This window comes from Ranitomeya variabilis, chromosome 2, assembly GCF_051348905.1.
Source record: "Ranitomeya variabilis isolate aRanVar5 chromosome 2, aRanVar5.hap1, whole genome shotgun sequence".
Lineage (NCBI taxonomy): Eukaryota > Metazoa > Chordata > Amphibia > Anura > Dendrobatidae > Ranitomeya > Ranitomeya variabilis.
In genome coordinates this window covers 373766734-373787479 of record NC_135233.1, presented here as the reverse complement: position 1 = coordinate 373787479, position 20746 = coordinate 373766734, and the positions used below count along the sequence as shown (strand labels likewise).

The 20746-nt window shown below is 42.0% G+C and overlaps 1 protein-coding gene across 1 annotated transcript; it reads right to left on the bottom strand.

Annotated features, from left to right (window-relative positions):
• Positions 1–4595: 4595 nt before the first annotated feature.
• LOC143806075 (uncharacterized) lies at positions 4596–8118 on the bottom strand. The gene is made up of 3 exons (XM_077286014.1): positions 8051–8118; positions 6688–6764; positions 4596–5299 (listed from the first exon to the last, which is right to left on the bottom strand). The coding sequence occupies exons 1-3, from the start codon at positions 8103–8105 to the stop codon at positions 5084–5086; spliced, it is 348 nt and encodes a 115-aa protein (XP_077142129.1). The 5' UTR covers positions 8106–8118; the 3' UTR covers positions 4596–5083.
• Positions 8119–20746: the final 12628 nt, after the last annotated feature.

Below are 20746 nucleotides of genomic sequence, written 5' to 3'. Positions count from 1 at the left end.
GATGCCGCGCGCCAGCCGGAGAACTAACTACCCCTGGTAGAAGAAAACACAGTCCTGGCTTGCCTCCAGAGAATGTCCCCACAGGAGATAGCAGCCCCCCACATATAATAACGGTGAGAGCAGATGAAAAGACACACGTAGTATGAAAGCAGATTTAGCACAGAGAGGCCCGCTAACTAAATAGCAGAAAGATACAACAGAGGACTTCGCGGAAAAACCCTTCAAAACACCATCCTGAAATTACCTTAACTCATGTGACAACTCATGCCACTGGAGTGGTAATTTCAGCCCAACAAGAGCTTCCAGCTGCAGAGATTCACATAAGTGCAAACTGGACAAAACATACAAAAATAGACTTAAGGACTAAAGTGTCCAACTTAGCTGAGCAGAAAACTGGGAGCAGGAACATGCAACAGAATCACTCTGGATACATTGATGGCCAGCATTAGAATGACTGAGGAGCAAGGTTAAATAGGATACTCCCACATCCTGATAGGAACAGGTGAACTGAGAAGGCAAAGCTTGCAGGACACCAGTACCACAAGAGACCACCGGGGGAGCCCACGAACCGAATCACAACAGATAACGTGAAAGGGACAGTCTGGTGTGCGATTTGTGAGGGAAGTGTCGACCCATTCACTACTCTAACAGTCACCGGTTTGGCGAGCATCACCAGAGGTATTGCATGGCACAGAGCAAAAGCAGAGGACATGAAATTCCCCTCTGCTCCAGAGTCCACACAAAGCTCGACTGTTAGAGAGGATGAGCCTAACATGATTGTCCCTTTGAAGGACAGCTTGGAGGAAAACGCCGCTGTGTCTAGTGAACCTCCTTCAATGGTTACTAGACGCGATTGTTTACCCGACCGCCGTGGACATTTATTTGCATAATGTCCTTGTTGTTGGCAATTTCTACAAACCACAGGTACTCGAGCGGTCTGAGACTTAGGTCCCGCTTGAGAAATCTCCATGGCCTCATAGGAGTCGGACACCTGAACGGAAGATTCTAGAGGTCTGGCGAAGGTGGGAGCCAGCCGAAACCTCTGCCTACACTGGGTCCGCTCTAACCAACGCTAGTTAAAACGGAGGTCGATGCGGGTAGATATAGTAATGAGCTCCTCCAGTGTGGCGGGAATCTCCCTGGTGGCCAAGGCATCCTTCACATGGTCTGCCAGTCCTTTCCAGAACACCGGAATAAGGACTTTATCCGGCCACTCCAGCTCAGAGACCAGAGTCCGGAATTGGACGGCAAACTGGCTGACCATGGACGAACCCTGTGCTATTGCCAACAATTGGAGCACGGTATCGTGGGTGACATGAGGTCCCAAAAAGACCTGTTTCAGAGCGTCCAGGAAGAGAGGAGCATTCTGCACCACACGATCATTATGCTCCCATAGCGGCATTGCCCACTCCAATGCCCTGCCCGACAAAAGGGATAAAATAAATCCCACTTTCGCCCGTTCCGTAGGAAACCGTGCAGCCAGGAGCTCAAGATGTATGGAGCACTGACTCACAAATCCCCGACATAGCTTACTGTCACCAGCAAACTTGTCTGGAAGCGGGAGACGGGATAAAGTCGGAGCAGGGGTGGCAGAGGACAAACTGGCTGCAGCTACACTGGCAGCCTGAGCAGCGACTGCGGTAACATCCACAGCTGAGGTTGTGCGCTCAAGAGCCGCCAACCTACCCTCCAGCTGCTGGATGTACCGCTGTAGACGCTGATCGTCCACCATTTACCAGCCAGACCCTGGCGCTAGTATACTCTTAGGGTTGGCGGAACGCAGCGAGTAAATATAGAGATGTTATTTGGTGCGTTCGCAGCCCGGGGTCCACCATGCAGGAAAAGAACCTGCTGCTGGCAAACGGCGGCACTATATGGCGGTAGAAGCGATCTCTGTTGCTTCACAGAGTCGCTATAAAGAAAGGACTGTGTCCTGTTAAACTCCACAGGAATACACAGTAACTGCTGAGCAAATAGCAGCTTGTGGTCACGCAGTCAAGAAGGCAAACATACAATGTCCTCACCGGAGGAGCCGGTATTCTAGGTGGCTTATTTCAGCTGGGGCCCTGAAACCATACACACAATCTCCTCACCGGAGGTGCCGGTATTCTAAGTGGCTTATTTCAGCCGGGTCCCTAAATCCACACAAGCGTGACCACATTGGTGCAAAACTCATAACATGCATTGATACTAGCACATGGCCGTGCGGCCATGTGAACCTTATATAGCTGCAGCAAGTACAAGGCCTTCCTAGAAGGACCAATGAGAGACTGCCACAGAGCCTGAGCACCTTCAGGACCTTCCTGGAGAACCAATGGGCTTTGCTGCAGTATCCAAGCATGTGACCCTCGATCTCCAATGAGAGATCTTACTCTGGGCATGCTCAGAAGGAGAAAAGCAGGACTTCAATGGCAGAAGCTGGAAAAGCAGCAGTAACCCTTTGCAAAGAGTCAGACTGAGCGAGACGCTGGGACCAACATCTCCGCTGAGCAGGCTCCACTGTGGCAGGAGAATGGGAGACCGCAGCGGAGATGGCCGAGATTCTCCCTGTGCAGAGGCGGGAACTCGACCCCTAACAACATGTATTCATTATTTGTAGAGTGCTGACGCATAGTGTACATATACCCTTCAAGTTTTTGTCCTGCTTATGGTACACAGACACAGTACTCTGTGTTGCATACACTGTCAAAAACAACTGTGACTCAATGAGGCAGGGACTTCACAAGGCCTGTGAAGGTGATCTTGCATGCTATGATGGTCTTCGGTAAGGAAGGTGAACCTCAAACAGTCCCTGGAACTGGGATCCTAACTATCTCTGTCTTAGGGGTACTCTTGAAGGTAGAGAGGCCCGAGCCTCTGACCCTCTGACCTTACTATGCTCCTGTTAATGTCCTAAGCTGTCCCCTCACTCACCCCCAGGAGGCCTGTGACATATATGCTAGTGTATAAACACGTAAGACAAACAGTGATAACAAAAAGCAACTTACATGCAAAAACACTCACCAAGAGTAGAGAGGAATAAAGGGAAAGATAGGAAGGTACAAACTAAATGGGAATCGGATAATGGTGAAAGCATACATCCAAAAACAGCACAAGGCAATCTCCAGCAGCAACTACGAACTCCAACTTCAGCACATCAACTCCAACAAGCCAGGAAGTAAACTTTCATAGGCAGGGATGAGAAGGTCTGACCCGGTTTTCTTGAGAGAGAAAATTAGCAAGTCAGGAGCAGCTGTGAGTTGGAGCAGCGTGTCTCTAACCAGCATACAAAGAGTGGTTAACATCGTCAGCACCAAAAGCAAAGTCCATTTAATATGAGGAACAAAACACATAGGCTAAATGAAAGACCTGCAATTCACAGTATGTAAAGATGACCTAACCCCAGATCTTTCAGGAGGATGTAACACACTTGTGATAGATCTCTAGCATCTGGCACCAAGACATTAAAAGCAGACCCCAATTGTCCTGTAACTTGTTCAGTGCAGCTTCCAAGGATTGTACTGCACTTGTTTTTGCAGCCCATCCCACAGATAAGACAGATTAAGACATGATCTCTTTGTCACGCTCTACTGACCATTCCTGAACATCTTTTCCAGAGTGGCAGAGGCATTGTGAATCTGAAAGGTGACACTATAGTTCGAAAATACAACTGTCATGAAGGATAATTCTTGGTCCATTCAAAATATAGGTAGGTAGAACATGTTGTATCTGAATTAATGTGAGAACTTAAGGTATACCAGAAAGACATTGCCCAGAATGTTAGGTGGCCTCCATTGGCTTCTCATCTTCTGGTAGGGCATCCTGGCCACATCTCTTCTCTTCATTGTCACCATATAATCAATTCTATTCACTTTACCTATGTTATTGCAATTTTATAATAACATTGGAGTAGTTAAAGTGATATTTTCAAATTGTGTCTTGAGCAGCTCAGAGCTCTGCAGTCTCCTTACTTCCTGGTTACTTGGGGGAAGGCATTCCTCCTTCAAAAACAATTCCAATCCAGGAGTTTTGTCCTGCTACTACACATTTACTGTCAGGATTTGTTCTGAGTCTACCCTGTTATCACCATATTTGCATACAGAGATAATAGAGCAGTTGAACAAGCACACAACTCAGGAAAGTGAGAGCCATGGTTAAGGTAATCTGGTCTGGAAGATTATGATCCTTGGGAGCTTAAAATGAGGGAGAGGGATTTGAGCAGCTCATTGTTGTATAGAAATCTATGGCCTTGAGAGATCTTACTGAACAAGCACACAGCTCAGGTAAGTGAGAGCCATAATAAGAAGAACTGCTCTAGAAGCTTATGATGATGGGGCTAGAGATTTTAAATTGTAGAGAACTGATACCATCTTTGAAGCTGAGAGGGAGGGGGAGGGAGGTGAGAAGCTTACTGCTGTATAGAAATCTACATATTGGAGAAATCTGACTGGGATGCATGGAGTTAACTTCTATTTTGCAATGTAACTACTTTGCACAGTCAGACAAACTTTGGTTGCCGAGCTTCTTGGAAACCAGCTCTACACAATGTAAAAAAAAAGCTCTTGCAGCAGGAAAATATCAGTAAATGCAAATTTGCTTTTTTATGGTGTCTAAAGCAATTTAATAACATGAGAGAACCCTTATAATGGCAATGGCTTAAAGACAAAGATGGCGATAATAAAATAAAACAATATAGGAAGACCAGCTTTATTTTGTGCATTTAAATATTCCATAACACAAACATGGTAATAAATATAACTTTCTAGGAAATATACAAATATACAAATAATGCTCAGCATATTTATCATATAATATAATAGAAATAGAAAAATATGTTGGAACCTCAAGGTGCTGTATGACCAGGCTTACAGCATAGTAAAACAATGTATATATACAGTACATGGATACAGATTGTTATGTGTAGTTAGTTATGGAAAAAAGGGTTTCCACTATAGCTGAAGTAGTTATAAGTTTGCCTACACATATAATACAAAATCATCAATACTGAAAACAATTTTTCTGTTTCGTTGAAAGAACTTTCTAGGGTATGTTCAATAGTCTTCACATAGGTGTAATTTATCTATGACAACGTGTTTCTGTATTTTTACTTGTGGTGTTGCCCCCGTTGGGATTGCCTGTATTGTTGGTACCGCTCTCCTCTTGGGGCCGATGGTCTTCTCTGATGTTCCTTCAGTTCTATTCCTTTTTCAGGGTCTGCCGGTAAGGATGGACGTGTAGAATTTAACCAACCGTAATGAGTGAAGTATCCTGGATAACTGGTCACAACATATGTGGTAGTGGAACGGAAACAGGCCAAAATCTGCAAGAAGAAGCATAGTCATATCATATCTGCATTAAACATGAATTAGATGTGTTCAATTGAGTAGCTGCCTAGCACATCTTCGTCAACTGCATAGTGACCCAGGTACTGCATATCCACCTCTATTCAAAAGAATAGGAGTAGATCTGTAGTATCTTACTGCTACCACTATACAGTTAGCCAAGTTGTCCTGCTCGGCTTAGCATATCCGGCAATAGTTGTCATAGGGAACAACTTTACTGCTGGAGTGCTGGGTGTTGCACCTCCACCACTTATCCTGAAGATAGGTCATCAATATAAAAGTACTGGACAACCCTTAAATCCCTGCATGAAATATAATATATATTCGCATCATAAGTGGTGTCCCTGACTTTCCCCACGCAACTAACCATCATGTGCATTTAACATCCACAGGTGGATTGGAGCTCCACCAGCGGCTATCAAGCAGTTAAATCCCACTGTCAATCTCTGACAGCGGGATTTAACACATGCCACCCAGAAATGCTCAATTCGACCACCCATCGGCGCCGCTGTCACATGATCGAGACGGGTTTTCATGACAGCAGGGGGTCTGCTGATGTCCACTGTGCCTGTAATTATGAACCTCCTGTGAATGCCGGTCTGTGGCCGGCGTTCATAGGAGATTGTGATTTCTGCTATACATAGCAGTGCTGAAGCCTTACGTATAGCGCAGGCAATTGGTGATCGCAGAATGATCGGATGAAAACACCAGAATTAGTTTTTTTGGGTACCGAAAAATTGCAATAAGAAGCGATTAAAACATCGTATCTACCCCAAATGGTATCTATAAAAGCATCAGCTCAGTACAAAAAATAATGCCCTCTCCCAGTCCCTGATCATGAAAAATGGAAACAGTAGGGGTCTCGGAAAATGACAACAAATGCAAAAACTTCTTTTGATACAAATTTCTACATTTGTTTTCACCACTTAAATAAAAGAAAATGAAACATGTTTGGTATCTGCGCACTCGTACTGACCTGGGAAATCCTATTACCAGGTCAGTTTTACCAGGTCAGTTTTACCATATAGTGAACATGGTAAATTAAAAAAGAGAAGCATTTGTGGAATTGCATTTTTTTTTTTTTGCAAAATCCACCATACTTGGATTTTTTTTCCTGTTTTCCAGTACACTGTGTGGTAAAATAAATTGTGTCATTCAAAAATAAAACTGGTCCCTCGAAAAACAAGACCTCATATGGTTAAATTGAAGGAAAAATAAAAAAAAATCTGGCTTTTGGAAGAAAGGGAGGATAAAACAAGAATGAAAAAACTGAAAATGACCAGGGAGTGAAGGGGTAATAATTGGTTTATGCCACATATATACAATCCACGCAACTTCAATAAGGATTTATCATAGAAGTACTTACCCCACACATTAATCCTGCAAGTAATACAACACCCAACACAGCAACCAGTCCAAACAGAATGATTTCCCAGTATTGCACTGCAAAAGAGACATAATGAAATGTGTCTATTATTGTTTTGCTTTTTTGTTGTTTTTTTTTAAATTTTATAAATTTTAAATTTTTTTTTAAATTTTCAATTCATATATCCGACATCCAATGACACATGAATATCAAAAAATCGATACTAGTTTCTTAAAAATGTTGAATAACTTCATATCTGTGAATTAAATCTTAATCTGCCAAACTTAACTGCCTCCCTAATAGTAAATCAATCCCTGGTTTCCTTTAAAATTCCAGGCTTCATAATGTTGAGTGAGCCTGTAAAATTTTAATTCGATAGTTTCCTCGAACTTGGCCAGAAAATTCGAGTTACATTAACATTATTCTATGCAAAGCAAATTTCCCTTGTTACACTTTGGGGTCTCTACAGATCCCAGAGCAAAAGAAATTAGTAAATGTAGGATGAAAATGAAATAATCATGCTGATCTCGCCAGTCTCCTGTCCTGTTCATTGTACTGTCATTGTCACTGTCCAGCTGCAAGAGCGTCTCATCCTGTCCTCCTCACAACTCCCCCAACCTCTTTTTTCCTTAGGCACTCTCCACATGGAGAAACGTTACTCCTTGGTTCCCCCAGTCAGACGCTTCTCACCCAGTCAAACCAAATCTCACACTTTGCACTGATGAGGGGCAGTACCCCGAAACACAGTGTCTGCAAAATGAGATTCTGATTTCGTTTTTTTTTTCCTAAGTGAAGGCCCGTTAAAGGGTCGACACTGACATTTAGTATTGCTACTTCCTATAGGTGGCACAAAAGTTCTAGTCCTCTTTCTCTCTAAAGAGGCAATTTGCATATTTCCTTAAGCACTAAAATCTATGTCCATGAGCTACGACTCCAGCAGAGAAGATACAGGAACAGGATATTGACTCAATATTGAAAAAAAGAGCCTAGAGGGAGCTGCACAGAGGACAAGTCAGTAGTCACACTTGACTTTTTGGGAAAATTTTAGAATAATTCAATTCCCCTTAACTCTAATGTCTCACAATATTGTTGATTGCCTTAACACCAGTGAACCCAGTCCTGCTCTCCCATAAAAAAAAGTTGAGTATCCCATTAGTTAATTTAACTAGGATCTTACAAAAAATGACAAATATTTCCACATTGGTGAATCAAGATTGATGCCATGGTCTCCCAAAATCATTGAATGCCTCGTGTTTGTATATGATATCCTGGTCACCTATAAAAAGTCTAATTGGTGTATTAAACCTCGAGGTTTGTTTCACTGATTTACTCTTAGAATTATCCTTGTTATTTGAGTACTTACATGCGGATTGGTCGGAGGTTGTTTGAGTGGAGGTGACAACGCTTTGGGTAGACATTCCTCTATTTATGGCTGTAGAAAAAAAGGGTAACTTGTTGAATAATTCAGTAACCACATCACCCACAATATCTTTAATATGGACAACGTTTTTGTAACTTACTGGTAATCGTTGCAGTGGATGTGATGGTGTTGGATCCAGGATTGGAACTTGTAGCTGCAGAATTCATTGCAGTTGCGCTTGATCCAGAAGTCACAATAGTGTCATTATTACTTGCAATAGTTACGACAGATTTTGTGGTAGCAATGAAACTGTTAGGGGCTGTAGAAGAAATGGATCCACTGAGGGCAGTAATTGTTGAATTAGAGCTTCCAGTAGTCATAGAAGAACTAGATCCAGTTGTGGTGGTGCCAGTAGTATTGATTGTGGTACCAGTTAAATCTGATGATGTACCAGTGCCTAAAGTACTTACGCTTACTGTGTTTATGGTACTTATGTTAGTCTGGGAAACAGTCGATACACTAGTAGTCATGGTACTGTTATTAATGGTACCAGATACTGTTGTAGAAGCAGTAACTATGTCCCCTCCTATGTTAGAACCTGTGGTGTTACTAAAAGCACTCCCAGTAGAAGGGGAGCTTCCAGAAGGAGTTATGGAGGTACTGGATCCAGATGTGGTTGTGGTATTTATTGCAGTGGTAGTAGCAGTAAAATCTGATGATGTACTACTAGCAGTACGAGGCATAGTGCTTGGCCCTGAAGTATTAGTGGTAACAGTTCCCGAAACAGAAACGTTAGTAGTACTCATGGTACTGTTATTTATGTTACCAGATACTGTTGTAGTGATAAGTGTACTTTCATTAACACTGGAAACTGTGATGTTAGAAACAACAACCCCAGTAACTATGGAGGTGGTAGGGGTAGCAGATCCAATTGTTACGGTCAAGGTAGCAGCAGGTTGTTCAGTAGTAGTACCATTCATGGTAACTTTCATTGTAAATGCTGCTGTCTGAGAAATAGAACTGATAATGGCCCCATTACTGGTGGTTTCGGCAGCAATAGTATTATTAGTAATCTCTTTAGTAGAAAATCCAGAAATAGAGGAAGTAATACTGTTGGTTTCTCCCACTGTGGTAGTACCACTCAAACTATTACCTGTAGAGTTGGCTGTTGTTCCAGTATTGGCACTAGAAGTTTTTGGGAGTGCAGTTGAGACAGCAGTAAAATTATTCATATTTTGTTGAGTACTTATAAATGGAGTAGAAGAAGTAGAAGACAAAGACGTACTGGTTGAGGAAACATCAGATGTTTTTTGTGCACCAGGTGGTACAAAAGTAGTAGTTTTGCTAAAGGAAGACTGAGTACTGTTGAATATTGCCATATTTCCGGGTACAGTTATCATATTAACAGTCTCTTGTATAATAGGTACTGCTGAAGTGCTAGTCAACAAAGCAGTCACAGATTCACTTGTAGTAGATTTTGCTTGTAAGGTGTCTGAACCAGTAGTTTTATCAGTACCCAGAGATGACCTTGTACTACCAATTGAACTGGATGTTGTTCCAATAGTGCTTGCTGCAGAGGTTGTAATTTCACTAGCAGATTGGGTCGTAATTGATGTTAATGAAGTGCTTGCTCCCATATTTATGCGTGTACCAGTAGTAAGTTCAGTTGAAGAGACGGTTGTTACATTACCAGTCAAGGACTGAGCTGTCGGTACAGTAGAAATAGTTGTAGATTCTGATGATGCAGTTGCTGCCATTGTGGATTTAAAAGTGGTAAATTCACCACTAGTAGGTTGAGTATTAATGGCTGTTGCTAAGGATGCTGTGTTTGTGGGTACGGTTGTAGTAGTGAAAGATCCATCTGATATGGGTGTTGTTGCCACAGTAGGCCATATGGAAGGATTAGATTCAGCCATGGTACCCTGTAAAGTAACAGATGCTGCAGAAGCAAATGGAGCTGTGCTTGTCAGGGATGAAATATTAGCTGAAGTTTGGGTTGTTTCAGCAAATGTTGAAATAATAGTTGTTGATTCACTAATGATAGATTGGGGAGTAGTTGCTGATACACTTGTTCCTGTACTTTTAGACAATACAGTACTTGTTTCCATTCTTGTCAGTGATAGTGTTGTAGTTGCAGATTCAGGTGAATTTAGTATGGTTGTTTCACTAGTAGATAGAATGGTTGTGGCATTACTGGTGATGGGTTGAGTTGTAAGTGATGTTCCTGAAGTAGATAATTCAGTACTTGTCAGAGATGGTGTAGTAGTTGCAGGTAGAGATGAAGTTAGTGTTGATGTGCCACTGCTATATAGAGCAGGTGTGGTTTCACTGGTGGTAGGTTGAGTTGTAATCGATGTTGCTGTACTACTTGTTTCCATATTTGTTAGTGATGGTATTGCAGTTGTAGATTCAGGTGAAGATGGTGTGGTTGTGTCACTAGTAGATAGAATGGTTGTGGCATCACTGGTGATGCGTTGAGTTGTAAGTGATGTTCCTGAAGTTGATAATTCTGTACTTGTCATAGATGATGTAGTAGTTGCAGGTTGAGATGAAGTTAGTGTTGACGTGTCACCGGTATATAGAGCAGGTGTGGTTTCACTGGTGGTAGGTTGAGTTGTAATCGATGTTGCTCTACTACTTGTTTCCATATTTGTCAGAGATGGTGTTCTAGTTGTAGATTCAGGAGAAGTTGGTGTGGTTGTGTCACTAGTAAATAGAATGGTTGTGGCATCACTGGTGATGGGCTGAGTTGTAAGTGATGTTCCTGAAGTTGATAATTCTGTACTTGTCAGAGATGGTGTTGCAGTTGCAGGTTGAGAAGAAGTTAGTGCTGATATGTCACTGGTATATAGAGCAGGTGTGGTTTCACTGGTGGTAGGTTGAGTTGTAATTGATGTTGCTGCAGTACTTGTTTCCATATTTGTCAGTGATGGTGTTGTAGTTGTAGATTCAGGTGAAGTTGGTGTGGCTGTGTCACTAATAGATAGAAAGGTTGTGGCATCACTGGTGATGGGTTGAGTTGTAAGTGATGTTCCTGAAGTTGATAATTCTGTACTTGTCAGAGATGGTGTAGTAGTTGCAGGTTGAGATGAAGTTAGTTTTAATGTGTCACTGGTAAATAGAGCAGGTGTGGTTTCTTTAGTGGTAGGTTGAGTTGTAATCGATGTTGCTGCAGTACTTGTTTCCATATTCGTCAGTGATGGTGTTGTAGTTGTAGATTCAGGTGAAGTTGGTGTGGCTGTGTCACTAGTAGATAGAATGGTTGTGACATCACTGGTGATGGGTTGAGTTGTAAGTGATGTTCCTGAAGTTGATAATTCTGTACTTGTCAGAGATGGTGTAGTAGTTGCAGGTTGAGATGAAGTTAGTGTTGATGTGTCACTGGTATATAGAGCAGGTGTGGATTCACTGGTGGTAGGTTGAGTTGTAATTGATGTTCCTGCAGTACTTGTTTGCATATTTGTCAGTGATGGTGTTGTAGTTGTAGATTCAGGTGAAGTTGGTGTGGATGTGCCAGTAGTAGATAGAAAGTTTGTGGTATCAATGATGATGGGTTGAGTTGTAAGTGATGTTCCTGAAGTTAATAACTCTGTACTTGTCAGAGATGGTGTAGTAGTTGCAGGTTGAGATGAAGTTAGTGTTGATGTGTCACTGGTAAATAGAGCAGGAGTGGTTTCTTTGGTGGTAGGTTGAGTTGTAATCGCTGTTGCTGCAGACCTTGTTTCCATATTCGTCAGTGATGGTGTTGTAGTTGTAGATTCAGATGAAGTTGGTGTGGTTGTGTCACTAGTAGATAGAATGGTTGTGGAATCACTGGTGATGGGTTGAGTTGTAAGTGATGTTCCTGAAGTTGATAATTCTGTACTTGTTAGAGATGGTGTAGTAGTTGCAGGTTGAGATGAAGTTAGTGTTGATGTGTCACTGGTATATAGAGCAGGTGTGGTTTCACTGGTGGTAGGTTGAGTTGTAATTGATGTTCCTGCAGTACTTGTTTGCACATTTGTCAGTAATGGTGTTGTAGTTGTAGATTCAGGTGAAGTTGTTGTGGATGTGCCACTAGTAGATAGAAAGGTTGTGGCATCACTGGTGATGGGTTGAGTTGTAAGTGATGTTCCTGAAGTAGATAATTCTGTACTTGTCAGAGATGGTGTAGTAGTTGCAGGTTGAGATGAAGTTAGTGTTGATGTGTCACTGGTATATAGAGCAGGTGTGGATTCACTGGTGGTAGGTTGAGTTGTAATCGATGTTGCTGCAGTACTTGTTTGCATATTTGTCAGTGATGGTGTTGTAGTTGTAGATTCAGAGGAAGTTGGTGTGGATGTGCCACTAGTAGATAGAAAGTTTGTGGCATCACTGATGATGGGTTGAGTTGTAAGTGATGTTCCTGAAGTTGATAACTCTGTACTTGTCAGAGATGGTGTAGTAGTTGCAGGTTGAGATGAAGTTAGTGTTGATGTGTCACTGGTAAATAGAGCAGGTGTGGTTTCTTTGGTGGTAGGTTGAGTTGTAATCGATGAAGCTGCAGTACTTGTTTCCATATTCGTCAGTGATGGTGTTGTAGTTGTAGATTCAGGTGAAGTTGGTGTGGTTGTGTCACTAGTAGATAGAATGGTTGTGGCATCACTGGTGATGGGTTGAGTTGTAAGTGATGTTCCTGAAGTTGATAATTCTGTACTTGTTAGAGCTGGTGTAGTAGTTGCAGGTTGAGATGAAGTTAGTGTTGATGTGTCACTGGTATATAGAACAGGTGTGGTTTCACTGGTGGTAGGTTGAGTTGTAATTGATGTTCCTGCAGTACTTGTTTGCATATTTGTCAGTGATGGTGTTGTAGTTGTAGATTCAGGTGAAGTTGGTGTGGATGTGCCACTAGTAGATAGAATGGTTGTGGCATCACTGGTGATGGGTTGAGTTGTAAGTGATGTTCCTGAAGTTGATAATTCTGTACTTGTCAGAGGTGGTGTAGTAGTTGCAGGTTGAGATGAAGTTAGTGTTGATGTGTCACTGGTAAATAGAGCAGGTGTGGTTTCTTTGGTGGTAGGTTGAGTTGTAATCGATGTTGATGCAGTACTTGTTTCCATATTCGTCAGTGATGGTGTTGTAGTTGTAGATTCAGGTGAAGTTGGTGTGGTTGTGTCACTAGTAGATAGAATGGTTGTGGCATCACTGGTGATGGGTTGAGTTGTAAGTGATGTTCCTGAAGTTGATAATTCTGTACTTGTCAGAGATGGTGTAGTAGTTGCAGGTTGAGATGAAGTTAGTGTTGATGTGTCACTGGTATATAGAGCAGGTGTGGTTTCACTGGTGGTAGGTTGAGTTGTAATCGATGTTCCTGCAGTACTTGTTTGCATATTTGTCAGTGATGGTGTTGTAGTTGAAGATTCAGGTGAAGTTGGTGTGGATGTGCCACTAGTAGATAGAAAGTTTGTGGTATCACTGACGATGGGTTGAGTTGTAAGTGATGTTCCTGAAGTTGATAACTCTGTACTTGTCAGAGATGGTGTAGTAGTTGCAGGTTGAGATGAAGTTAGTGTTGATGTGTCACTGGTAAATAGAGCAGGTGTGGTTTCTTTGGTGGTAGGTTGAGTTGTAATCGATGATGCTGCAGTACTTGTTTCCATATTCGTCAGTGATGGTGTTGTAGTTGTAGATTCAGGTGAAGTTGGTGTGGTTGTGTCACTAGTAGATAGAATGGTTGTGGCATCACTGGTGATGGGTTGAGTTGTAAGTGATGTTCCTAAAGTTGATAACTCTGCACTTGTCAGAGATGGTGTAGTAGTTGCAGGTTGAGATGAAGTTAGTGTTGATGTGTCACTGGTAAATAGAGCAGGTGTGGTTTCTTTGGTGGTAGGTTGAGTTGTAATCGATGAAGCTGCAGTACTTGTTTCCATATTCGTCAGTGATGGTGTTGTAGTTGTAGATTCAGGTGACGTTGGTGTGGTTGTGTCACTAGTAGATAGAATGGTTGTGGCATCACTGGTGATGGGTTGAGTTGTAAGTGATGTTCCTGAAGTTGATAATTCTGTACTTGTTAGAGATGGTGTAGTAGTTGCAGGTTGAGATGAAGTTAGTGTTGATGTGTCACTGGTATATAGAACAGGTGTGGTTTCACTGGTGGTAGGTTGAGTTGTAATTGATGTTCCTGCAGTACTTGTTTGCATATTTGTCAGTGATGGTGTTGTAGTTGTAGATTCAGGTGAAGTCGGTGTGGATGTGCCACTAGTAGATAGAAAGTTTGTGGCATCACTGGTGATGGGTTGAGTTGTAAGTGATGTTCCTGAAGTTGATAATTCTGTACTTGTCAGAGGTGGTGTAGTAGTTGCAGGTTGAGATGAAGTTAGTGTTGATGTGTCACTGGTATATAGAACAGGTGTGGTTTCACTGGTGGTAGGTTGAGTTGTAATTGATGTTCCTGCAGTACTTGTTTGCATATTTGTCAGTGATGGTGTTGTAGTTGTAGATTCAGGTGAAGTTGGTGTGGATGTGCCACTAGTAGATAGAAAGTTTGTGGCATCACTGGTGATGGGTTGAGTTGTAAGTGATGTTCCTGAAGTTGATAATTCTGTACTTGTCAGAGGTGGTGTAGTAGTTGCAGGTTGAGATGAAGTTAGTGTTGATGTGTCACTGGTAAATAGAGCAGGTGTGGTTTCTTTGGTGGTAGGTTGAGTTGTAATCGATGTTGCTGCAGTACTTGTTTCCATATTCGTCAGTGATGGTGTTGTAGTTGTAGATTCAGGTGAAGTTGGTGTGGTTGTGTCACTAGTAGATAGAATGGTTGTGGCATCACTGGTAATGGGTTGAGTTGTAAGTGATGTTCCTGAAGTTGATAATTCTGTACTTGTCAGAGATGGTGTAGTAGTTGCAGGTTGAGATGAAGTTAGTGTTGATGTGTCACTGGTATATAGAGCAGGTGTGGTTTCACTGGTGGTAGGTTGAGTTGTAATCGATGTTGCTGCAGTACTTGTTTGCATATTTGTCAGTGATGGTGTTGTAGTTGAAGATTCAGGTGAAGTTGGTGTGGATGTGCCACTAGTAGATAGAAAGTTTGTGGTATCACTGACGATGGGTTGAGTTGTAAATGATGTTCCTGAAGTTGATAACTCTGTACTTGTCAGAGATGGTGTAGTAGTTGCAGGTTGAGATGAAGTTAGTGTTGATGTGTCACTGGTATATAGAGCAGGTGTGGTTTCACTGGTGGTAGGTTGAGTTGTAATCGATGTTCCTGCAGTACTTGTTTGCATATTTGTCAGTGATGGTGTTGTAGTTGAAGATTCAGGTGAAGTTGGTGTGGATGTGCCACTAGTAGATAGAAAGTTTGTGGTATCACTGACGATGGGTTGAGTTGTAAGTGATGTTCCTGAAGTTGATAACTCTGTACTTGTCAGAGATGGTGTAGTAGTTGCAGGTTGAGATGAAGTTAGTGTTGATGTGTCACTGGTAAATAGAGCAGGTGTGGTTTCTTTGGTGGTAGGTTGAGTTGTAATCGATGATGCTGCAGTACTTGTTTCCATATTCGTCAGTGATGGTGTTGTAGTTGTAGATTCAGGTGAAGTTGGTGTGGTTGTGTCACTAGTAGATAGAATGGTTGTGGCATCACTGGTGATGGGTTGAGTTGTAAGTGATGTTCCTAAAGTTGATAACTCTGCACTTGTCAGAGATGGTGTAGTAGTTGCAGGTTGAGATGAAGTTAGTGTTGATGTGTCACTGGTAAATAGAGCAGGTGTGGTTTCTTTGGTGGTAGGTTGAGTTGTAATCGATGAAGCTGCAGTACTTGTTTCCATATTCGTCAGTGATGGTGTTGTAGTTGTAGATTCAGGTGACGTTGGTGTGGTTGTGTCACTAGTAGACAGAATGGTTGTGGCATCACTGGTGATGGGTTGAGTTGTAAGTGATGTTCCTGAAGTTGATAATTCTGTACTTGTTAGAGATGGTGTAGTAATTGCAGGTTGAGATGAAGTTAGTGTTGATGTGTCACTGGTATATAGAACAGGTGTGGTTTCACTGGTGGTAGGTTGAGTTGTAATTGATGTTCCTGCAGTACTTGTTTGCATATTTGTCAGTGATGGTGTTGTAGTTGGAGATTCAGGTGAAGTTGGTGTGGATGTGCCACTAGTAGATAGAAAGTTTGTGGCATCACTGGTGATGGGTTGAGTTGTAAGTGATGTTCCTGAAGTTGATAATTCTGTACTTGTCAGAGGTGGTGTAGTAGTTGCAGGTTGAGATGAAGTTAGTGTTGATGTGTCACTGGTATATAGAACAGGTGTGGTTTCACTGGTGGTAGGTTGAGTTGTAATTGATGTTCCTGCAGTACTTGTTTGCATATTTGTCAGTGATGGTGTTGTAGTTGTAGATTCAGGTGAAGTTGGTGTGGATGTGCCACTAGTAGATAGAAAGTTTGTGGCATCACTGGTGATGGGTTGAGTTGTAAGTGATGTTCCTGAAGTTGATAATTCTGTACTTGTCAGAGGTGGTGTAGTAGTTGCAGGTTGAGATGAAGTTAGTGTTGATGTGTCACTGGTAAATAGAGCAGGTGTGGTTTCTTTGGTGGTAGGTTGAGTTGTAATCGATGTTGCTGCAGTACTTGTTTCCATATTCGTCAGTGATGGTGTTGTAGTTGTAGATTCAGGTGAAGTTGGTGTGGTTGTGTCACTAGTAGATAGAATGGTTGTGGCATCACTGGTAATGGGTTGAGTTGTAAGTGATGTTCCTGAAGTTGATAATTCTGTACTTGTCAGAGATGGTGTAGTAGTTGCAGGTTGAGATGAAGTTAGTGTTGATGTGTCACTGGTATATAGAGCAGGTGTGGTTTCACTGGTGGTAGGTTGAGTTGTAATCGATGTTGCTGCAGTACTTGTTTGCATATTTGTCAGTGATGGTGTTGTAGTTGAAGATTCAGGTGAAGTTGGTGTGGATGTGCCACTAGTAGATAGAAAGTTTGTGGTATCACTGACGATGGGTTGAGTTGTAAGTGATGTTCCTGAAGTTGATAACTCTGTACTTGTCAGAGATGGTGTAGTAGTTGCAGGTTGAGATGAAGTTAGTGTTGATGTGTCACTGGTAAATAGAGCAGGTGTGGTTTCTTTGGTGGTAGGTTGAGTTGTAATCGATGAAGCTGCAGTACTTGTTTCCATATTCGTCAGTGATGGTGTTGTAGTTGTAGATTCAGGTGACGTTGGTGTGGTTGTGTCACTAGTAGATAGAATGGTTGTGGCATCACTGGTGATGGGTTGAGTTGTAAGTGATGTTCCTGAAGTTGATAATTCTGTACTTGTTAGAGATGGTGTAGTAGTTGCAGGTTGAGATGAAGTTAGTGTTGATGTGTCACTGGTATATAGAACAGGTGTGGTTTCACTGGTGGTAGGTTGAGTTGTAATTGATGTTCCTGCAGTACTTGTTTGCATATTTGTCAGTGATGGTGTTGTAGTTGTAGATTCAGGTGAAGTTGGTGTGGATGTGCCACTAGTAGATAGAAAGTTTGTGGCATCACTGGTGATGGGTTGAGTTGTAAGTGATGTTCCTGAAGTTGATAATTCTGTACTTGTCAGAGGTGGTGTAGTAGTTGCAGGTTGAGATGAAGTTAGTGTTGATGTGTCACTGGTAAATAGAGCAGGTGTGGTTTCTTTGGTGGTAGGTTGAGTTGTAATCGATGTTGCTGCAGTACTTGTTTCCATATTCGTCAGTGATGGTGTTGTAGTTGTAGATTCAGGTGAAGTTGGTGTGGTTGTGTCACTAGTAGATAGAATGGTTGTGGCATCACTGGTGATGGGTTGAGTTGTAAGTGATGTTCCTGAAGTTGATAATTCTGTACTTGTCAGAGATGGTGTAGTAGTTGCAGGTTGAGATGAAGTTAGTGTTGATGTGTCACTGGTATATAGAGCAGGTGTGGTTTCACTGGTGGTAGGTTGAGTTGTAATCGATGTTGCTGCAGTACTTGTTTGCATATTTGTCAGTGATGGTGTTGTAGTTGAAGATTCAGGTGAAGTTGGTGTGGATGTGCCACTAGTAGATAGAAAGTTTGTGGTATCACTGACGATGGGTTGAGTTGTAAGTGATGTTCCTGAAGTTGATAACTCTGTACTTGTCAGAGATGGTGTAGTAGTTGCAGGTTGAGATGAAGTTAGTGTTGATGTGTCACTGGTAAATAGAGCAGGTGTGGTTTCTTTGGTGGTAGGTTGAGTTGTAATCGATGATGCTGCAGTACTTGTTTCCATATTCGTCAGTGATGGTGTTCTAGTTGTAGATTCAGGAGAAGTTGGTGTGGTTGTGTCACTAGTAAATAGAATGGTTGTGGCATCACTGGTGATGGGCTGAGTTGTAAGTGATGTTCCTGAAGTTGATAATTCTGTACTTGTTAGAGATGGTGTAGTAGTTGCAGGTTGAGATGAAGTTAGTGTTGATGTGTCACTGCTATATAGAGCAGGTGTGGTTTCACTGGTGGTAGGTTGAGTTGTAATTGATGTTGCTGCAGTACTTGTTTGCATATTTGTCAGTGATGGTGTTGTAGTTGTAGATTCAGGTGAAGTTGGTGTGGATGTGCCACTAGTAGATAGAAAGTTTGTGGTATCACTGACGATGGGTTGAGTTGTAAATGATGTTCCTGAAGTTGATAACTCTGTACTTGTCAGAGATGGTTTAGTAGTTGCAGGTTGAGATGAAGTTAGTGTTGATGTGTCACTGGTAAATAGAGCAGGTGTGGTTTCTTTGGTGGTAGGTTGAGTTGTAATCGATGATGCTGCAGTACTTGTTTCCATATTCGTCAGTGATGGTGTTGTAGTTGTAGATTCAGGTGAAGTTGGTGTGGTTGTGTCACTAGTAGATAGAATGGTTGTGGCATCACTGGTGATGGGTTGAGTTGTAAGTGATGTTCCTGAAGTTGATAATTCTGTACTTGTTAGAGATGGTGTAGTAGTTGCAGGTTGAGATGAAGTTAGTGTTGATGTGTCACTGCTATATAGAGCAGGTGTGGTTTCACTGGTGGTAGGTTGAGTTGTAATTGATGTTGCTGCAGTACTTGTTTGCATATTTGTCAGTGATGGTGTTGTAGTTGTAGATTCAGGTGAAGTTGGTGTGGATGTGCCACTAGTAGATAGAAAGTTTGTGGTATCACTGACGATGGGTTGAGTTGTAAGTGATGTTCCTGAAGTTGATAACTCTGTACTTGTCAGAGATGGTGTAGTAGTTGCAGGTTGAGATGAAGTTAGTGTTGATGTGTCACTGGTAAATAGAGCAGGTGTGGTTTCTTTGGTGGTAGGTTGAGTTGTCATCGATGTTGCTGCAGTACTTGTTTCCATATTCGTCAGTGATGGTGTTGTAGTTGTAGATTCAGGTGAAGTTGGTGTGGTTGTGTCACTAGTAGATAGAATGGTTGTGGCATCACTGGTGATGGGTTGAGTTGTAAGTGATGTTCCTGAAGTTGATAATTCTGTACTTGTTAGAGATGGTATAGTAGTTGCAGGTTGAGATGAAGTTAGTGTTGATGTGTCACTGGTATATAGAGCAGGTGTGGTTTCACTGGTGGTAGGTTGAGTTGTAATTGATGTTCCTGCAGTGCTTGTTTGCATATTTGTCAGTGATGGTGTTGTAGTTGTAGATTCAGGTGAAGTTGCTGTGGATGTGCCACTAGTAGATAGAAAATTTGTGGCATCACTGACGATGGGTTGAGTTGTAAGTGATGTTCCTGAAGTTGATAACTCTGTACTTGTCAGAGATGGTGTAGTAGTTGCAGGTTGAGATGAAGTTAGTGTTGATGTGTCACTGGTAAATAGAGCAGGTGTGGTTTCTTTGGTGGTAGGTTGAGTTGTAATCGATGATGCTGCAGTACTTGTTTCCATATTCGTCAGTGATGGTGTTGTAGTTGTAGATTCAGGTGAAGTTGGTGTGGTTGTGTCACTAGTAGATAGAATGGTTGTGGCATCACTGGTGATGGGTTGAGTTGTAAGTGATGTTCCTGAAGTTGATAATTCTGTACTTGTTAGAGATGGTGTAGTAGTTGCAGGTTGAGATGAAGTTAGTGTTGATGTGTCACTGCTATATAGAGCAGGTGTGGTTTCACTGGTGGTAGGTTGAGTTGTAATTGATGTTGCTGCAGTACTTGTTTGCATATTTGTCAGTGATGGTGTTGTAGTTGTAGATTCAGGTGAAGTTGGTGTGGATGTGCCACTAGTAGATAGAAAGTTTGTGGTATCACTGACGATGGGTTGAGTTGTAAGTGATGTTCCTGAAGTTGATAACTCTGTACTTGTCAGAGATGGTGTAGTAGTTGCAGGTTGAGATGAAGTTAGTGTTGATGTGTCACTGGTAAATAGAGCAGGTGTGGTTTCTTTGGTGGTAGGTTGAGTTGTCATCGATGTTGCTGCAGTACTTGTTTCCATATTCGTCAGTGATGGTGTTGTAGTTGTAGATTCAGGTGAAGTTGGTGTGGTTGTGTCACTAGTAGATAGAATGGTTGTGGCATCACTGGTGATGGGTTGAGTTGTAAGTGATGTTCCTGAAGTTGATAATTCTGTACTTGTTAGAGATGGTATAGTAGTTGCAGGTTGAGATGAAGTTAGTGTTGATGTGTCACTGGTATATAGAGCAGGTGTGGTTTCACTGGTGGTAGGTTGAGTTGTAATTGATGTTCCTGCAGTGCTTGTTTGCATATTTGTCAGTGATGGTGTTGTAGTTGTAGATTCAGGTGAAGTTGCTGTGGATGTGCCACTA